Here is a 22,001-nt window from a genome sequence, read left to right as displayed (position 1 = left end):
CATCCAACATCCTCCATCCATTTTTTCGATGCTTGCGGAACTTGCAGGAAAACTCTATGAATTCGTATTCCGATGCCATTTTAATCCTTCAGAAAATTTGTTTACAGTAATGACTAATGCATAACCATAGGTAGAAATTCACTGCGCAGAAGGAGTAGAATTGAGACGCGTTATACTTACTCGTATATTTATTATTACAGATTAATTTAATGCAATACAATAAGTTAACCATAATTTAACAGATTTTCTAGTGGGCACTCTGAGTACACCGTGCCCTATCTCTAACGAGGGTTCAAGGATTTTTTTCATCATTGTTCCAGTAGTTTTTGACAGGTAATCCCAGGTAACGTCTTTGCGTTGTTCAAGTTTCTTCATTTTATCGTTTATTAATATTTTTTTTTTTTTTTAATTATTTTAATGAGTTTTATCAATTTTTTTTGTCAACTTGTTTTCTTTTTCTTTTAAATCTTCACGCACGACACATTTGTTGCACTTGCGTCCACTCGCAACAAATAGATCAGAGTATTTTAAGGGTACAGAGAGAATTGCTACATTATATACTATATTATATATATATATATAATACATAAGTAATAATAATAATATATTATAGTAAAATTACCGAAGTAATGCATAATAATAATTATCATATTTATCATTAAATATCGTAAAACCTTCCGGCTACCTATATATATATGTGTGTGTGTGTGTGTGTGTGTGTGTGTTTGTGGGTGTGTAATGTTACGCATATATGTGCATATACATTGTCAACAACATTATTTATCATATACCTATATACGTACATATATGCATCGATTAAACTTGTCACACCTACGGGGTATACAGAGTCTTATACATATATAATAACTACCACAATGACTAGGAAACATTTGAAATGTTTTGTAATCAATTATGGCGATCGTATATATAATATAATCAACAACCGATTACCAAACATGACATAGCTCGAATTAATCGCTGTCCCTAATAGTCTTCGACACTTTAATCAATTACAATCGAGGTTTAGGTAAGATCGCCTCCTGTTCAAGCGCGCGTCAGCCTTTCGTTACCAGAACAGCTCGGACCCAAAAAACGACGCCGTTAATCCCGCGGCTCTGACTGCAGGCCGAAGTGCACCGCATGCGGCGCTTCAACGTCGCGTTCCCAGCTGAATTCCGCAACGCGGTCCGGCCGCCATCGCCGCGGACCGCCTGAAACTCGGGCGCGTTTCCGACCGCGGCAACGGCGGTGAAAAACTCTGCGGATCCTGATTACCGGTAACATTCGCAACGACTCGAGCACATTGCGCCATCCTCGAGGAACGGCAGCGCCGATTTCTTGGGCCGATACTTTCCGGAGACGAAAATTCATCCCCGCAGCGATCGGGACGATCTCGCGAGGGTTCTGAGCGCTCTAAGTCGGCCAAACGCTCGTCGGCGGCTGCCGGAACGTTTCCGGAACAGGGAATGCAGACGTCCCTGTTCCCGGGCCAGTGGGAACCCCGTTGAAATCGCCGATCGGGAGCTCCGATCGAACTGCGGAAATGAGGCGAAGTTACGTTGTTGCCGCGAAACCGCGCACCTGAGGAGAAATTCTGTCTGGGAGCAGGTGTTGTGCAGCTTTTAAACTTCTTTGTTTCTAGATATTATAAAATCGACCTCGTTCGGTTTTCGCTTCTCCTGCTATAATTGGTGTGTTTGTGTTATACAATAGTAATAATATATATATATATGTATATGTATTATACGTATTTCTCTTACAGTTCTAATTTTAGAGTCTTTCCAAACTCCGATAATCCTTAATAATAACGATGACAGATAGAACTCGCATTTTATGTATGATTTAATCTTTCTTTGCTGTTGGTTGTTTTTTTTTTTTTTTTTTTGTTATTTTTTATTTTTTTTTTCTTATCTTGATTTTTGTGTGTGGTTATACTTACATTTATATCAATGTATGGATACATACATATATAGATTTATTCATATATTATATGTATATATTCATCCATTCTTATATTCATTTATTAATTCCTTTATATAATAGAGATAAACAATCGCATTGTTTGTGCAGACTAACCTAAGCACGACCGCGACCCGGGCTCCAGGTTACCTCTCGAACCCGCGTCGTGGGTTCGTTGTCACCTCAATTGCTACTATTAGTTAATTATTACTATATCCATATTATTATAATTCATTGATTTTAGTTTTTTTCTTTTTCATCATTCATTTACGAATCGGCTAATTATTCCCTAATCGTTAATTCTCCTTATTCCTCCCTTACCTCGCTATAGCTTCAACCCTATGTATCATATACGCCTAATCCCCTAACCCTTAATTTTTACGTACGCGGAACTTATACATGTATACCTACTTGTAGCTTTAAATTATATATATATATATATATTTTTTTTTTTTAACTTCAAACACCTAGTTCATAATTATCTGACACTTACCAAATATTTGGCTCAACGCTTATCATCATATATACTGAAATGGTAACATTTTGGGCATGTAGAGGCGACGCCGATCGGCGGGGTGCAGGTACCGGGCCTCTGTTTGGGGCCTGATATACCGGTTTGTCGTCACCCTTTGCATCACCGATTACACACGTAGAAATAGGCCGTTTTGCCGATCGTTGGACGAAGCCTTGATACGCTGGAGTTACGCACGATGTTCAGGATGTTTTACGCATCAAGAATCGTCCACGATCGTTATATCCGGTCAGATCAAATTATTATCATGCCCGTGTTCTTCTCTCGTATATATAATACATGTACACATATATCTTGCTCATATATTTGCGTTTTATGTGTTATTTTAGTTAGCCGAATAGCGTCACAACGTCTGACTTAACTCGATCATTAATAAACACGCTATATTGTCATAAACCTAAATTACGACGACTTTTATACGCTTCAACTTCTCGGGCGTCCCGCGTCGCGGGGTGCGTCCCTTGATGGGATGGCTGGTGTCGCGATCCCGGGACGCCCCGCGACGCTCGACGTCGGCCGATCTTTGATCTCCCGGGAAATGCCCGGAGAAATCAAACATGCATTCCTCGTTCGATTTTCGATGGTCATCCCGTGGTTCTTTTCACGTAATTCTCAATTCTTGCCTCACTTTTCCGTGACTATTTATGACATATTATTATCGTTAATTAGGAGATTACAATAAACGTGTTATACAATTATGTAATAATATTTTTAGGAGTGGACATATACTTTATACTGCTTACGCAATACTTAAATTTTAATGCACACTTACTAGCTACAACATTCGCCCAAAAAGAACTGTGGAGTCTGTATTATAGGTATGTTATTACAGTAGCTAGAGCGTTTAGCGTATGATAATTTTGGAATCAATTGTTTTACGATAACTTATAAGATTAAAACCTTCGCATTTTATCCTTAATTGTTTTTTTTTTTTTTTTTACATCTTCCCTTTCGTTGAGTTACTTCTTGTCTTCGGCAAACTGTACGATCAGCTATATTCTTCATTGGATCTATAGATCATGTACAATTACATCTATGTAGTTATGTAACGGATATATTAGAATTTACATCGCATATGCGCTTTCGAAACTGCGTTTATTTATTTTCTATTTATTCGAGCGTTTGCAAACATCTCTTCGGCGCTATTTTACTCTGCGACAATTTCCTATATATTATAACATTATATATAAGATTTCAGTTATGCAGAATATGGGATGTAATAATTATAACATTGATACATATCGTTGATAACATTATACGTGTAACGTATATTATCATACTGATTTTAGCAGTTTTCTTTCTTTTTTTTTTTCATGAGTTATCGGTATGTGGATATTATATGTGGCTAGCACGCGTTGAAATCAAGGAACGAACGTACGGTATTCGGCACGATCCGCGCCTATGCGCCTACGATTACTATTTTTTTTTTTTTTTCTCTTACATTTTTTTTTCAAGTTTTTTTTCTCTCTTCAATTCTTTATTCATGAATTATTTTTACTAAAGTATTTAGTGGTTAGACAAGAGACACGTACAGAGAGTATTACACGGGACTACTGCCCGGATTTACGTACTTGGCGTCAGTCTTTCGCGCTCGCTGCAAAAATCTTCGCCATACCCCCCCTCCCCCCAATTAAAAATCAGTGGCGATAGAGTCCCACCGAACTTCTCGTATCTTTTCAATATCATTTTTCCTTTTTGTCAAGTATACTCCAAGCCAGCTCTATGTCCCAGGACTTGTTTCACTTATTTTTAACTTTGCGATCGGAAAAGGGAATCGAGATTGCAGTGAGCACGAAGAGATGACAGAGTAACCGAAAAATCCGGCCAGCGCATAAATAACGACAAAAGATCATAATGTTGCAAAAATCCACAACAACGATATGAATACGTTGTACAAGTATGCATGGGATAATAAGCTACGGAGCATGCATAAAATATTCCCGAGTTCCTGTCAGTATATTTATTTTAGTATTGTTTTTTTTTCTTTTTCTTTTTTTGATTTTTTCTTACAATTTTCCCACTGTCTTACATATTGACGATTGGTTTTGATCAAAATTGAGTTTGCGGCTATTTCGATGACGCGGTATTATTGACAAATGAATACGTGTTACATGTAGTTAAGGACGTGCTTTTCCTCTTGGCGCTGCCGGGGCGCCGTTTCGAAAAATGAATAATTCTCATCACGGAATGATGAAAGTAATTAGTAATTGCACAACAACGCCACAAAAAAAAAGTACAGAGGCGGCGAGTGCTTATTCTGAGTATTTCACCTTATATATAAGTATATGCATAGTAATGAAACTAACGATATTGCTATATTGGGGGCTACACCACATTATTAGTTGGGGGTGAACACATTATGCATATACATTATTATGATTAGACATACTATTCAGTACTGAAAAAAGAAACTATACCAAACAACAATATAATTGTGGTTCACAACAACACACGGACACATGAAAGAAAGCGGTAAGGAGAAAAAGAAAATCGAACCGAGAAAAGATGAAATTAAAAAAGCTTGGAAGTAACAAATATTCAACAAGTCTGTACGAAGCGTATAAGCTACATAGATATACCAGATGTGTCACAATTTTGTTTTCGTCAATATCGATTCGTCGCGTTTAGCACGGTAATTTTGTACCGAGCATGATCCAAACCTCTCGATACTGGCTCAACGTCAGCCGTTTTCCTTCACGCAAGTGAAATACGTCGTACGTCATGCGATATCAGCGTACACCCATGGCGAGAAAAATGGCAGCAGGATTGAACCGATGCTGTTATTTAAATTCGTCAACGATCTCAGACTGCCGCCTCGTCACTCGGCTATTGCTAAACTTTTCTACTTTTCTCAGTTTGTGAAATATTTTTGCCCCGCTATGACGAAGCCGTTTACACTTGCCTTCCGAAGGGCGTCACGCCTGACGTCGCCACTGATCAAGGTTGGATCAAGGTGCCTTGTATCGGTCAGAAAAGGATCAGCTCCGGCGACAAAGTGCCGCGCTTCGATTGCGGTTCACGATCGCCTCTTGAATCAGACGTTGAAATTAGCGTCCACGTCAGTCTCGAAGTCCAAGTCCAAGGTCCGAAATATTCCGTCCGGTCATATTATCGTAGTACGATCGTTTACATGGTATTTTTATTCTTTTAACTATAGTATTAGCAATTTGGCCCATGAAACCATCTATTACTTGCAGAAACCGGTCTCTTCTATTTCCTATCTTACCACCTAGTGCCCGGGGGCACCCCCTGAGATATTCCTTAACAATTATAATCGTACCTACGCTTGATCGTTCATCACTTCGTTCGACATGTGCTTTCCTCATTCAACGATCGCGACGATCCCTGTACGTTTTTCGATGCCACTACTCCTCGAGCTTGTCAATTTGCGCCTTAAGCTTCTTGGGCCAAAGAAATCATACCGGCGTAAATACGGAGCGTTGCACAGCTTCGCCTAAGCCCGGAGCGACTATCAACTGATCTTCGAAGGCACCTCGTGAACTTTGTACTTCTTTGGATCAACGGATTGCTTACTGGGCTGACTTTTAACTTCGGTTGACTCGCCTATTACTGTCAAGGGCGGGAAAAAAGTGTGCGATAAATAATAGCTTCGTACCCGAATCTTCATTAAAAAACGCGGTCATACGATTTTACTTGCGAATTCATTAATTGAAGTTAAAAAATGGACTGTTTGCGGGGAAATCGTACAACTTAAGTCTCGCTTCCGAGCTTCGTAGCTGTGTGCCGAATGGATATTCTGCTACATCCAATATTCTTCACTCGCATGCAGGAGCAGGGAATAAGCTGAACAGCGACCGGTATTTTCGTTGCATATATTGTCAGCTCTGACTCAACTCGTTAGAATTGATTCGGTATTACGTGATTGAATTGACGAGAGTGACTTTGTCGTATTGTATATTTATGTTGTCAAGGTTGGCAAATGAACATCTTTTGGTATACGGAAGGACCGGTTGACATCAGGAACAAATAAATTTTCAACGAAAGTACCTGCGTACGTATGGCGTGTCAGAATATCGCAATTTCGTCCCGTGAACGGTTTCACTGATTGTGCTCGTTACTCGACTAGACGTGACATCTTGAATATGTGGATGCAATGAATAATTCAACGAGGCAACGCGTGTTAACCGTGACATTCGGATTTTGAAGCACGACCGATTTCTTTGAGCCAAGATCAGAGGCAGGCTTATCGATACCTTGTCGTTACACAAACCGTGTCCATCAACTACCGATCTCAGAACCCTTAAACTAGCTTAGTACATATCTCCAAATGGCAATTTGACGAACGCAATGATTTTTGTAAATTTGCAAACCATCCGAGTTTCTTTTTCTTTCTAGATCCCTTGCCCAATCGACGATTCTCCTCAAATGCCAATCATTTTCCTCCTCATCTTTGACACTGTTCATGCCTCCGTTCTCCGAGTCAGATGTTAAAGTTCTCAACAGCCAAGATTGCAGCCGGTACAGAGAACTCTTACCACTAAAAATGAAGTCGATTTTTTGTGTGTTTTAGGACTCCTTTCCATTCTCAATCGATCTCCACTCTTTATATCGACATGCCATTACCGTAGTTATACAAATTCTTAATTAAGCTTCAGAGCTTTTTTGACATGAATGTTCCGGTTAGTATCAAAGCCAATTGAGTCGTCCTGTGCAGCATTTTCGACGACCCTTGAAAAGGTGTTGGAAAAGTGTTATTCTGACTTTAGTACTAATGGAAACAGTTTCATATCATAAAAACTAGTGTTAAAAATTTAATATCATTTTACGATTTTAATTGCGCCCTCCCTTCATCCTCGCCCTTTCTTACTCAACCTCTCGATTATTAAATTCGTTAAAATTTATCGATGTTAGTTCCGCCGTAATCAGGACTGGACCTTAGTACCTACATTATTATAGCTTACTACGTAATTAATAACAGACCTTAATTAATAAGTTTTTTTCTTCTTTTTTTTTTAGCTCTCTCGTTGGGTATTCTTTGCTGACAGTGATTTTTAAACTTTTTCCTCACTCCGTAGTAATTCTTAAAACTATTTGTGCGTTTAAAGTACGGGCTCCCATCTCTAGAGCAGCCAGCGATATTATTTTCATCAATAATATCAATATTCCGTTCGACTTGCTTCAAACCGTTATTTTTCAATAACACTACCCGCAACAACCGCAATTTTCACTGCGTTTCATACCGCAATAATAATACTTCGATCAATTTCGACCTCATTCAAAATTCCTTCCTACTTATTTAAATATATATATCTACCTTTGTTTCCTCATTTCTTTCGCGCTTCTTTCAATATATCATCGCAATATCAACATTTCACTGCAATCTCTCGGCTATATAATTCCTGTTCGTAGTTACTTTTCTGAAACTCTGCACATTGGAATGACGAGTATGAAAGAAGAAGCATTCTCCTGACGTCTACGTAATGATCGAGTAAATCATGTACAACCCATCGCAATACAATAACATACTTATAAAAATTCTGATAGGTAGGAAAAGTATTCTTCCTCAACGAAAACTGGTCAACACAGCGGAACAGAATATCAAATATGATGAACGGGGAAACAGAGGCATAAGGCGTTGCAAAAAAGAGGTCGAAATAACAAATATTTACGTAGCAGATTGCGTCAAATGGACTTGAGAAATCGGTTGCGTGCAAGTTAGCAGGGCAAAGGAAAAATACCAATAACTGATCATTTGATTATTCACTCAGCCATGTCGTCAAAATATGGTATATAATGTATGTATGTATATATTGTATATATGTATGTATTTTTTGTCACCAATAAGTCATTTTCTTGATGCAAGTGAATAAATAAGTTTTAGTAGAATTTATTGTAGAATCAAGTGTCAGACAAAATGAAATATCTACTGAATTCAGACAAAATTTCCGAAAAAATACTAAAATCACAACACTATTAATACCACCAAATATCGCGACGAGCGACAGGTAACCATTTTGGTCGCGTGTTTTTTTCTGCTTTACGTTCCATCATACTCGTCCCATACATCTTATTCATTTTATATCGATCCACTTCGGAGTAGTTTGCAAATTTACAATTTCCGACAGCACTATAATATGCGTATGTATGTATTTGGATCACTTCATGTTAATTCAACGACGTTTCGTACGGTGACCGTCTTAGATTTTTATGATTTTTTAATATGTTTTTATACATATAGAAAGAAGTCCTCAGCTAAATTTTTAGCTCTTTATCTCTCCCCATTCCGGAGTTGTCGATTTTTGAAGAAATTAACGAAATTCATGTTTCTGACAAAAATTGAAATAACCTAATTCAATATAAACATTTTTAAGTATTTTTTGTTGCTCTTTCTGGAAAAAAGACAAAAATTGAAAAAAAAATTTTCTTCATGCTTTTTTGGCCATTTTTAATCGAAAAATTGGATTTTCGTTCAATGGGACACTTTGAATTTTAGCCAAAAAATTTTACCAAATTCTACGTTAAAAAACAAAAGTTTTGAGCCATAATAGAAGATGGGCTTTCAATAACTTCTAGTGAAAATAATTTACAGACAAATTTTTTTTCGGTGATTTTGATTTAATTTCCTTCTCAGAACGTAGCTTTTTAAATTATTTTCACTAGAAGTTATTGAAAGCCCATCTTCTATTATGGCTCAAAAATTTTGTTTTTTAACGTAGAATTTGGTAAATTGTTTTGAATAAAATCAAAAGTGTCCCACTGAACGAAAATCCAATTTTTCGATTAAAAATGGCCAAAAAAGCATGAAGAAATTTTTTTTTGAATTTTTGTATGTTTTTTCAGAAAGAGCAACAAAAAATACTTAAAAATTTTTGTATTGAATTAGGTTATTTCAATTGTTGTCAGAAACATGAATTTTTTTCGTTAAGTTCTTCAAAAATCGACAACTCCGGAATGGGAAGAGATAAAGAGCTAAAAATTTAGCTAAGGACTTCTTTCTATATGTATAAGAACATATTAAAAAATCGTAAAAATCTAAGAGGGTCACCGTCGCAACGTCGTTGAATTGACATGGAATGACCCATTTATAGGCCATGATTTTTCACGCAACTATACTTATAACGATTACAACAAGCTCGCAACAGCAAATGATATAAATGCCTTGGCAATATTAAAATTTTTTCCTTACTTTTTTTCAATTTCTTATTTTATTTTCTCTTTTGCCGGAAAAACGAAAACATAAAATGATAAAATTACGTCAATTTCCCCAAGCACGTTTACCACAACATCTTTCTCTGCCTTAGATATTCTTTACTTTATTTTTATTTATGTTATTATCATTACTTGTATTATTATCATTATTATTAGCAATATTATTGTTACCGTTATTATTATTATTAGTATTGGTTTTTTTTTCAACTTCATATTTTTGATCTCTCATATCTTCAAGCAGTACACCAGGATAAGTCACCGAAAACGTTGTTTCGTTATTATAAAATTCCGGCAATATTTACGCGGAGAATTAAAATGAAAATAAAAAATAAGAAAAAAAACTTCACCACTCATCATCATTTCATTCCATCTTCTTCCTGATAATTGGTACGGCATGACATCCGGGAGTACGTCCGAATCGTATCCCCCCACCCACCCCCCTGTCCCTAAACCATCAATTCTTTCTCCTCCGCTTCTTACAATATTACCGCCCGATGATGCTTGATCGAATGCGCACTGTCGTTGTCGCATATCTGTAACAATACCTTACATATCACCGAAAATTCCAGCAAAAGTTTTCCGTAGATTCTTCATCGTGTCCTCGGTATCCTCGCCTTGTACCTGCGTTTGACTACCCTGACGGTGGAACGGTACTCGAGATAGAGGTGGGTCCTCTGGACGACGACCAACCGATGGAGCGCTACTCACGGTGCTCGACTGCGATGCTGCGAGATAAAAGAACGTCGTTAGTAATTGCCACTCAAGCCCGTATGGGAGATGAGTCGAAAAATCGAAACGACTTGTACACAGCCATAAACAGACGAAGCTTAAGGATCGACTAAGGTGCGGGATCTTTGGTTATTTTACGGACGTTTCAATTATATCGTAAGCCAACGGGGAGATTGAGGATTATCTTCTGTTTCAAACGGTTTCGTTAAAACAGGTCAAGCTTGATTTCAGTAATTCGTATGTAAGCGTTGGGCACGTTTGTGCGGTCAGGGAGAGATTGATAGACCCGGCTTGAGAGCGGAGAAGGAGTAGGTATAGGCAAATCATGGTTAATGCCTCGTTAGCGATCAGATTATAGTATATATTATACGCGGAATAACAGATTTGCGCAATCTGTGCGAATGTATCTGCGCCAACATGCGGGGTTCACGTATACCTGCAGTAATGACGAGTTCTAAGGTTTAGTTGGCATTTGGTACTATAACTAGAGACGCCTGCGCTTTCGCCTCGGGGGCAGTTTTGCAGCCCTTCATACCGGCTCGAACAATTAGATACAGTAATAGACGACCGGCTCGCCGCACTTATAGAGTCTCGGCAAATTTGCCTCCAGGCAAAGCTTTGACTCGTAAGTACGTTTGCACAATATAGAGATAGGCACCGTAATTGCTTAACATTCTGCTACACTTGGGTGGTAAATAGCGTGTGATATATAAGGATAAGTAGGAGTATAAGGTATCTACAACTGGTTTACTATTTGCTCGGCAATATAATATAAAGGCGGAGCTACAAGATACGGGTTTCCCCGTTTTACACGGATCACCGGATCGGCATAATTTAATAAGTCTGATATATATCGGAAAATTTATAGTTTCGAGGCGCATGTCGTCTATTATACCTTATATACTGTAGCGGCGCTACGTACGAGTATGTTTCTACGCCACGCCGCGATTGCACCGTTTATATAAAACCGACGAGCCGATACGATCCCTCGAATGTAATTACCTTTCGTCGTAGCTAGCGGTTGGTCGTACACCAGATTAATTATAACGCAATTTTGAGCTTATGTATATATATATATGTATATATATGTGTGTATCACGCATATCCAGGATTATATAGAGTCGCTTCTTCGAATAGAGTTTTCCGTTCGATACGGCAAAGGCGTTCACATTATACCGAAATGACAAGGTAATTCGCAAAACGGTCGAACCGCAAAGAAGTTATAGGGAAATAAAAATTTTCACTGCGTACTTATAGAACTAAAATTTCCCTGAATACAAATTGTCGGTTCTCCTTGCGTAATGATCACGGACCGAAACTCTAGACGACCAAGTAATTGCAAAGCAATCTAATACGATAAATCCCACGGTTTGACTCGTGCTGTATACCATGTACCTATGTATATACGCAGTGGCATGAATAATATAACGCGGAAGGTGAAATTATTAATGTTGCTGGAGACTGTATGCGTATATGTAGGTATATACAGAAGGGTACGCGGGGCATCGAGTTGACCTAAATCACCGTAAACCACGGAACCAATTAAGTTTCAGGCGCAATATCAAATGATCGCATCTTTGTCGTAAATAGGTACTCGAAATGATGTCTCGATGCGGTAAACGTAAAGTCCGGAGAACCTCTCTCACGACTGTCAAGACGTTTACCGTGGGAGATGCGAGCTGTTTGTGGTGTAAATGCGGTATATCTCCGTTTGTAAGCTCTTTTCATAGGTATAATAAATTGACCTCGATATTTACACTTTACCGAAATACTTGGGCTCACGGGTACACCGAGATGCGTTCAAGACTTGAAAAATAACTGAATCATTTCTTCTGCCGCAGTGCTTAAATTTTAGGAAAAGTCATTTTCAAAAATATAATAGCGACATTCGAGGAGTTGTGTCATCAGTCTTCGAAATTACAAATCGCGTCAGAGTTACAGTTTGGAATATCTCGACCAGTACAGATTCACTCAGCGTGAAAGCAGTTCCCTTCTAGTCAAAGACACGTTTTCAGATTTTCCATACTTCGATCTCCAATCCCCGAAGATTTATTTACATCGTATTTACAGCTGTGTAAGCACTGATTTACCGACTACAGAATCCGTCCACCGGGCTCATCGAATCGTAACACGTCGTGGCGCGGTTTCAGCACCGTTAATGATGCCCATAGCACGCCTGCTCTAGGTTAAAGTCACCCATGCGCATACCTTGAGAATCACGACGCTGAAGTTGATGATGGCTGTCAGAAGTGGTGACGTCGCCGGCAAGGGCTGTTGTCGAACCCATCGATCCAACGCTGCCCATACTCGTCATGGAGCTCATACTCCCATGCGAAGCCATGGTTGGCGGTAACGGAGCCGGTCGTTCGTCAACGGGACTTGTCGCCTGGCTCGTGCTGGAAACCGAGCCTCGAGATGTGGTCTTGGTGAGTGCGCTCGGCAATCGACAGCAAGCCTATGCAAAGAGACGGGTTTATACAGTTAGGTCGAATACTTGAAGGTTCGGTTTGTCTCTTAAGAGTGGGTAATTAACGTGGCCTGCCCATGCCGGTAGGATTATCAGCTGGTACGCTGATTTTCGACAAGTCTTACGTCAAGATCTTCACATGTACTTCACCGGCCTGCGCACCTACGGTATGTAAAATTACGGATTCTTTCTCGTTATTTCCACTTATTTTCCTTGTTATTTATTTTCTTCACCTCTCGGTGTGAATAAATGTTCTCGAGTGACAGACTGATAGCCAGCTGCACTTGATGCCTCAAGTGATGTGAAGTGGAGTGTGAACCACGAAAATAGTGAGCACCAGACCCTGGTGGGTGGCATTAAATCGTTCTGAAAAGCTCGTGGTTAGGAAATAACGTGGATTTCGTAACCGCGACAAAGGGGTTTAGAGGGTCAGGGAACAGTTACGCTTTGATTTTATGCCGCAAAAGCGATTAGCGATCGACGAAACATTTACCTGCATCTTTGAAGTGACGAGGTCAGCGATATGGCGCCGATCTTCCTCCTGAGAGTCGCCCATCAGAGACAAAGCGCTGTCATTTACCTCAATGATGAACTCGCGTCCGTCCTTGCCAACGACCAGCTCGATGGCGCAAATATCCAAACCTCCAAACAGCTGAGAAACTTGATCCACCCATACTCGATATCGATCGATGACTGCCAGCTGTTCCAGCATCGCTGATCCAGTGTTGGACTTCCAATTACCGCTAATGCTTTTGCGCCTGAAGTCAGAATCTTTAATTAGATTTCCTCTGAAGAAATATACACGATTTTACGAACAACACGGATGGTCAGTTGAAAGCTACACCTGTTGTTATTCAGTTCGTGTATATAAAATACGATGTATATCAGGAATTTGACTATCCGGTATTTCTGGCTTCTCATTCCATTTTCAGTTTAAATCGTGCGACCAAAGATGAAAATCAATTTACCGTATTCATCGGATTTACGCCGTACGGAGGAACCACTTTTAATTACCGTACAATTTAATATGCAGTTCAAACGAACAGAAATACTTCATGCAATATCTGAACGTTTGTTCAATTAAAATGGAAATTCATTTGGCTGAAAAAAATTACCCATTAAAAATGAGAATGAAGCTTTAACAACTATATTCAGCGTACACGTCGCTACAGACTAGCCTGGATTAACATCTAATTATCCCCATTAATTGAAACTCAGCAAAAACTGAAACGCGGAAAATTCAAATCAACTAGAATTTCAATACCTTAATCAAATACTGCACGGAGTACTCGAATAGAATGAGGTGGTCCTGTACATGAGTTTCGTAAATCCATCTGCATGATTTAATTTTCCCAAATAACCGGCGGGGTTTATAGAACAACTAATAATTTTCCCGCAACTTTTTTCGTGCCTCGATTTTTCATAATAAGTTTCCATTGCAGGCAGAATTATTATTCTCCTGGCGAACGTGCAAAGCCACAGGTATATTTGTTGCATCGGACAACGATGAACCGTCATCGAGGAGGAGCTTGTATAATCGACTGTGAAGAGGGCGTGGATGATGAAGGGGATACCGATGACCCGAGCGGATTCGGTATCCCCTTGATAAAGGACTAGGAAACTGCCACACTGCTAGCCGTGTCATTATGGAATTCAAAGCCCCTTCAATACGAATAAGGGACCATTGAGTCACGCGACGTTCTGCTTACCTTGCAAGTTTTTTTATTGTTCACTGCATTACGGGATTCGAATCACTGGATTCACTATAGAGTACACGTACGTGCATCAACACCTACTTTCGAGCCAAAAAGATGCTGATCCCCATTCTGACGTAAGCCTTGCAATTTGGCACCATGATATAGAATCATGTCCCTTGGAAGTCCCGGAAGCATTCGTGCCCAGGTATTTTGGAGCCAAATCTGATGGATTTTGCGGGTACTCTAAAGTTTGTTAAGTGTTTGCAATAATATTTTACGAGTGAAAAGATTGTTTGAATTCATAGAGCCTTCCATTCCCCGATATTTCAACAATCAGCGTGAGAACTAAACTCAAAGGTCCTGAAAGTGTGAACAAATCATGGGTAACCCGCTCTTGATGCACGCCATAAAAAAAAACGATAAATGAATTCACTAAGTGGCGAAGAAATCTTCCGACTGTCCAAGTACACAAAGAAGTGTCGTCAGAATTTTTCGGAGGATCCGTAGATCAACGTACAAGTGTGCGCAGTAGCCATACATCAGTGGCTTCGCGGTGGCACCGAAGCTTTCACGTACACATTAAACTGCGATTGAAATATTTCCACACCTGATCGAGTCTACGTATGGCAGGGCGCACTTAAGCCGGTAAAATTTTTGCTGTGATTGATCGACCCGTGTCTCGTGGCAGAGTTGACAGGGGTTTGTGGTGTGGAGCGAATGTCAGCTATAAGAAACGACGTCACGAAGCCCCCTTGCCACCTCCGCTTATCGAATGCCGAAGAATTTTTCAGCCCGATCGAACATGGCTGAATGGGACCTGCAGGTCCCGCGCACTTCTGTATAGGTCCTCATATTTTTTTATTCGACTCATTTTTCACACTCGCGAGGTACTTCGCATCAATTCCCCCGCATTGTCGTTCCGCATTGATCCTGAAAAATTTCCGCGCTGACGCCGTTGCTTGCCAAATGCAGAGCCTGTATTTGTGCGGCGATCGGATTGATCGATACGATTTCCTTCCAACCGAATGAACACTCACATAAAGGCTTTGTAGTTGTTCCCGATCTTCTGCAGGTGGACGTCGTACTTCGTGTCGATGTAAGGCTCTGCCGTTGCGTACGCGTTCGACAAGGCTGCGAGTGATGCAAGATCTGCGAATTCCTGACTGGTCTCTGCACGAGCTTTTCCGACTCCCCCGTGCGCGTGTCCGAGCTTCACCACGACTGGATACTTCGAGGCAGTCACCTGAAAGAGACATGCGAGAATTTAATTCACTATTATACTTGGCATAAAAGTTTCACTGCACTGAATCGAGAATGATTCTCATCATTGGTCCAGACTGATATAATTGAGCGGTTACAGGAAATTGACGTGACCAAAATCTCGACATGATAAACGTCGTCGATGGTTAATCGCACGCTGCAAATTGTTATCTTAATTAATTTTGGATCTGTTATAATAGACGCTTGTACTCATCAAAGTGTAGTTAAACTACAATTTACATCGCAACGGTCAGTTGTCATTATCTCTTGACAAGCCTGTACCGTCCAATTTGCAATTCGTGGTATATTAGCTGACAACCGCGACGTCATAGCCTAACGATTATCCAATTTGTGTTAACGTCCGCAAGAGAAAATAAAATGCTCGATTTAACTTCGCGGTCGTTGAACGTCAAATTATCGACAACCTAATCACATCAGGGCAAGCGCGTATGTCGGGATGTTGAAGGAATAGGAATGTGAACGAACAGGAACCCTCGAAAGCAAATAAATAAATACCACGGAACACAGCGTTCCTCTTCTTTGATTTTCTAAACTATTTGAATAATTTTTATACAGCTTCAAATACACCATGAACACCCACTGCCGCCTCTATCCGAAAAGAATCTTGAGCTTCTTTCCAATAATTTCTGAAAGCCGTCGCAGCGGTAAATTATTGACAATTAATCTTATCTCGTTTCCGGTAAGAGTTCCTTCAGACACTTATACCTACGTACCATGAAAGAAATGGAAAGTAGCGATCCAACTAAGGAAAAGTGGGTTAGCCTACCATCCCATATGAATCCAGAATATTTCACAACTGATGAAGATCTCTGGTTTTGTACTTAATATGTATATTAGCATTAATATAACTTAGGCGAGTCTATTCGTATCCTCGTTAAACTAGCGCCCCTCAAAGACAAGACTTACGGTGAAACAGACGTAAGCGGAAGTTAATATCCAACTCCTACGGAGAGCTTGTCAGTTCCTACCACAGCCGGCCCGATACGCGATCTCGCCCGTACGTTTCAGAAACAGATGCCGGTGTGGGTGTACTATGCTCAGAGCCGCGCTAATGACTAACGAGAAAATGGCTCAATTCTAACAGCTAAATAGTATCGCTCATCTCGAGCCGACTTCGATCCGGAGTCATTTCGTTGGCGGTCTTCGCCACGATGACGCTTGAAATGACGTGGAAGTAATTCGAGCCAGCCCGGCATCTTCTGCTCTACTTGGCCGTGTCTGCAATCACCCTGGTGATCAGGTACCAACCGGGGCGCAATAAGTTCACCGGCGACTCGGTGCACGGGTGGTGATTGGAGAAGGATCTTCAACGACGTCACTTATATCCGCGGATCGTTGTACAAACGAGGGGAATTAGTCAGCTCGAATATACTTGTATGTGTCGTAAATAAACGGATCGACGAAGCTACCCTGTATACGGGTCTCGGTACCTGAGACGCAGTCAGGTTACCGCGGCTAATTTGCAATCAGGATAAGATAGTCGCGGCTGCTGGTACGTTGGTTGGCTTGATGTCTTGTCTTTGCCGCCTTTCAATCAGGTCTTATTTCCTTCCATGGAATTCGAACGGGGTTCGCGATTCAGCTCGCGGCAAGTTACTCGGGACATTCGTCGAGCCCTTTGGTGTCGCGCTCTAACGAGCATCCTCTTCAACCTTCTGAATAATTAAACAAGGTGCGAAAGCACAAGAGGGAATTTCGAATCTTGGCAAATCTCCTGGGTGGCACCTAGCTCTCCGAAAAGTTTCTATGCGACGCACTTCTTCGCTTGAAACTCTTGTTTACACTCAACCTCATCCTCACGGCTTTCTGTCAGGCGGGAATTCACACGGAATATGGTACATTAAAGCGCGGGTTTCTAACCGAAAGTGTCTTAAGGCACTTACAAGTTTTCCAACCACCTATCCCAGGTACAGGTTCTCCTCGGCATAAATTTCTAATCCGCTTTCGACAACGCGAATACGTTAAGCACTTTTCAGATCCGGTGTTAAACTTAAGTCAATCGTATTACAAGCGTTGGAGGTAAATTATGGGAACATGTGTTCCTGAAGAAAAACTAACGTTCAACAGTGCATGGTGGTTTTGACACGAATGCACTTTTTAGCGAGATAAAGTAAAACATATTATAAGGCTAACTTCTCAATTATTTTGTAAAATGGTTTACTAGTTGATAGACTTACCCATCCTTCATGATATCCTTAATTTGTCTCTACCAAAAATATTGTAAGCGTTCAGTAAAAATTTTCAAGCTTGTTTTTTCAAACTATTTTTATCAATTTTCCCGCCAAAAAAACCATTTCTATTTTGGAATGAGAAGAATTTTGTCAAACATGTAGGCAGCAAGCACGTAGGATAATTGATTTCCACCATACTTCTCGTTCGTCTCTTGACCTACGAAGCAGGCTCTCCATTTTCAAGTGTGACCAAGACGAAATCCTCTCTCCGTTATCTCATTGATAAAATAGTTCTTGAAAGGTTTTACCGAACAGCGTACGTAGCATTTCTTCGATGCCTACAAGGGCCGCTTTCTACGTTAGCTTTTTACGGAATTAGGTGAAGCTACAGGTCTACTACTCATTGTCAGTTAAGGTCCCAGTCGACGAAGTCCGATGAGAGCAGCGCAGCGTAAAGAGCTCGGCATTAGCGTAGCGCATTATTTCATCGTTCTAAGAGAACTCCGGGTACAGAAGGGTCTGGATGTAACAAGAAGCACTCCATTGTGCTCGCACCGAGATAGGAATAGTTTCTCACCGTCTATCTACCCTTCCAGCTGAGTACAAAAGGACAGCTCAGGTGACGGAAGAGCTGCGGAGGATATTGTGGCGCACGGGGACCCGTGGGACTCGGTGAACCACATCGCCAGAAAAGGTATTTCTCAGTTGACACGCGTGTGATCACGGACTGAAGGAATTCCTCGAGAACGGGGCAAGGCCTTCTGGAATGAGGAGGAAGACCGTTTTAGAATGCGACGTCGCATCGACTGCAGGGCGGAAATATCCAGTGTGGAGAAACGACGATTCTCAACCAACCAGTGTCTGTAACTGGTATGATCGGAAAATACAATTTTCATATTCCTCCAGTGGATGCTTCGGTTCTCGCGAGCCTGACTTAAGTCACGTTTAAACTGGGCTCCAGCGGCTCGCCTTGCAGACCCCATCTTCCCTTATCTCGCCACTTTTTCGATGGTAACATCTCGTCGCGACGACTCGGTTACATTCGTCTCAGTCCTCCTTATTCCCGGTAATATCGACGTACAAGTTGTACTCGTGGTGGTATACAGGTACACACGTATTCCTGCATCCACACCTCGCTCACCTTATCCCGCCACCCATCAGGCGAAGAGTTATGGTCAACCGATGCTAGACAGCGCCTACACAGACCGCTTGCACGACTGCAGCCGGCTTTGAAAAACCAAACCGTATCGACTGCCCACCATGCCTAGATCTGGAAGCCAACAGCTTCCTGGGGACCAGCTTGACCCGCAACGATACACGGCACCCGTATTTCTAGGCGTTGTTGCACAGTTCCGTGTTTCCGGTTCGCCAACTCGCAGGAGTCTTGGACAAAAGAAGCCCTGAACCGCCAGCGGAGCAAGAACTATGCACATTTTCTCATCAAGTGTCAGGGTTTGAAATTTGGTGGACGAAGCGGTGAGAGTATACGAAAGCTCGACTGAATTACAAACAGAAAACTTACAGCTACGGAATCGGCAGTCATTCTTTTTATCACACGTACATGAAAAGTGGGGCTTTGCGTAGCAGTTTAGCGGGACGAAAGTGGCCAATTTTATCTCAGTGTTACAAAGATAGGTTTGCGAATGCGCAGTCCGTAATTGCTTCACTTTCGTCCCTAGGGAGAAGCAATTGTCCACTGCGTCCCACAAAACTACCGTACAAAGCTCCACCACTTTCTATTCACTTGTTATAAAAATGATCCTGTGTGACTCGGGCCAAACATTGGCGATACAACTCGTTTGATTGTCGCCCTCGCTTCGCTCAAGCGCAAACTTCACACTCGTCCCAATTGCCAACTTTCGTCCCTTGTCAGACAATATACTATATTTCGCTCGAGACGAGTTGGAGGTGACGAAACCTCAGATATCGAAAGACTGAATTCAGCTAGCAGGCTAAATCTGTGAAGTTTGGAAGATCTTGGCTATAGAGGACCACGTGGTACGCGTACGGATACATATTGGCGTTGTGGCCTGAATACTCAAACCGTCGTACAGAAGAAAGTGGCATTGTACCGAGGGAATTTCTCCTTGTGATAAAAATTGATCGTTGTTACATAGAGCCGGGAGGTTTAAAGGCTTCTGTATGATGTACGGTTAGTGCCGTGTTCAACGCTCCGAGACGACGAAGCGGCGGTCTTCCACCCGTGGCATGAGTTCTTATCGATCGTTGCAGTCGGAGGCCGACGTCAGGTGAGAATTGAGTTTCTCTACTTTTTAAATTTTTCCTTTCTTTTCATCGGTTAGGTGCGCACCGGGTACGATATCCACGCGGGATTCACAACCCGGAGGGTAAATTCAGGTCAAAGTTGCGGCTACGTTTCTGCATTCTCTCTATAGGTAAGTTTCCTTTTTCTCTGCTTCCTCTTCTTCTTCTTCTTCTTCTTCTTCTTCTTCTACTAGAAGCGAGGAAGGCCAAAGGTCGTAAATATCAGCTTCTTGGTGGCAACTGAGAAAGCAGGCGAAGCCTCAGCGTTTCGTTCGCCTTGTCTCAGACTCGCCGGTGTTGTTTATTAGCATCAGCCCCGGTAGCCGGTGAAATCGTCGGCAGCTCCTTGGACCGGACAGCGGCTTCGATTCCTCCACGCTTGTCCCGACAACCGTCGTCGAGGCGCCGGGTTTCCCCCTTGCGCCTGCACTCGGACACCAGAAGTCACTTGGAATAGTTGCTGACAACGCCCCGTTACGTGGCTGAAAATTTCACGGCGTAAATCAGCACCGTGCGGTTTGTAACAGCCGCGGAATTCATATCTCTCCTTATTTTCAATTCCCATCCCCGCTTACGTCGTCGCACCGGCAGCGGCGGCGGGGTGGAGAAAATGATTAACAGCTGCAGAGCGATGGGGTTTCGCGAAGCTCATACGGGGTCACGCGATCTCCGACTCCCCGTCTTCCGGTAATCACACGCGATCCACTGATCAGGAAAATTGGCGAATTTAACGAAATCACGCCTCACGTGACGCCGATCGTTAGGAGTTTCATCGTCAGTCGCGTTGAGCGTTAATGAACCACGCTTGTCGAGACACCGGATCTGGGCTACCGGCCATACCGCAACCTTGTGTGACTTGGGCACAACAAATTCGATAAAACAAGCCAACTTTTTATGAATTATCACCGCCTCTGCGTTGCGGACATTGTAATAGAACTTCGGTGGAAAACGGACAATGTTGTAGGTTTTCGTTATCCTACTCCAGGCTGAGCGAGTTATTGGCTTTTAGATCGACACGCGTGGCTCATTGTTCTAGGACCGATCGCAAATTGTCAGCCAGAAGCAGTTATCGGTTACTCATTGTTGCCGATACGATTTCGCGCGATGCGTTTATTGCTCTACGAAACCGGTAACTGTGCCGAATTGTTTGATAACTCGAATAAATTATTCTTTTTTTTGGCAAGGTACCAAAAGGGCATCTTCTCTCCAACAGTTCCGTCACCTGAGAGAAATCAGCGCAATTCCAGTAATAGTGCGGACGCCACGAGTCGAATAATCAAATAGAGTGCCTTTTATACAAATACTTTACTTTTCTACGCCATATATTAAGCCGGGCGTCGTAAATGTTAGCGAGCAATGCGCGTTATATTTGCTGAACCAGCACCGGATATGGTTATAAATTGGTATGGTATTGGCAATAAAATCTGACCTTCCTCTCTGCGCTATGTTATTCGCCTGTATAGATATATATTACCGACACACAGGATGTCCGTTTGCCGAGATTATATTCTACAGGCATTGGCTGTCAGTTGTCTGATTTGCGATCCCGTCCACGCGCGTAGACAGGAGGTAAGCTGTATTTTTTAACCAGGATGAATCCTAGCGTATTTCATTTCCGCAAAACGGCCGTATCTACCAAGATTTTTCAGGTCACGGTCGTATCCTAAAATTGTAATAACGAGTTGCAGGGAATTAAAATCAATTCCAAAACTTGACTCGCATATATTGCC

The 22,001-nt window shown here is 41.5% G+C and overlaps 1 protein-coding gene across 1 annotated transcript in view; it reads right to left on the bottom strand.

Annotated features, from left to right (window-relative positions):
- Window positions 1-173: 173 nt before the first annotated feature.
- The window catches only part of LOC107218430 (synapsin), a 101,513-nt gene continuing 79,685 nt past the window's right edge, over window positions 174-22,001 (bottom strand). The window contains exons 8-11 of the mRNA XM_046737973.1: window positions 15,592-15,797; window positions 13,351-13,615; window positions 12,599-12,845; window positions 174-10,386 (exon numbers count right to left, since the gene is read on the bottom strand). Of these exons, the coding sequence (XP_046593929.1) occupies window positions 10,208-10,386; window positions 12,599-12,845; window positions 13,351-13,615; window positions 15,592-15,797 (897 nt within the window). The 3' untranslated portion in view covers window positions 174-10,207. The remainder of the gene's footprint in view (window positions 10,387-12,598; window positions 12,846-13,350; window positions 13,616-15,591; window positions 15,798-22,001) is intronic.

Source organism: Neodiprion lecontei, chromosome 4 (assembly GCF_021901455.1).
Source record: "Neodiprion lecontei isolate iyNeoLeco1 chromosome 4, iyNeoLeco1.1, whole genome shotgun sequence".
In the NCBI taxonomy this organism is placed as follows: Eukaryota; Metazoa; Arthropoda; class Insecta; order Hymenoptera; family Diprionidae; genus Neodiprion; species Neodiprion lecontei.
Note: the sequence above shows the minus strand (reverse complement) of the source record. Positions and strands in the feature narration are given on the sequence as shown.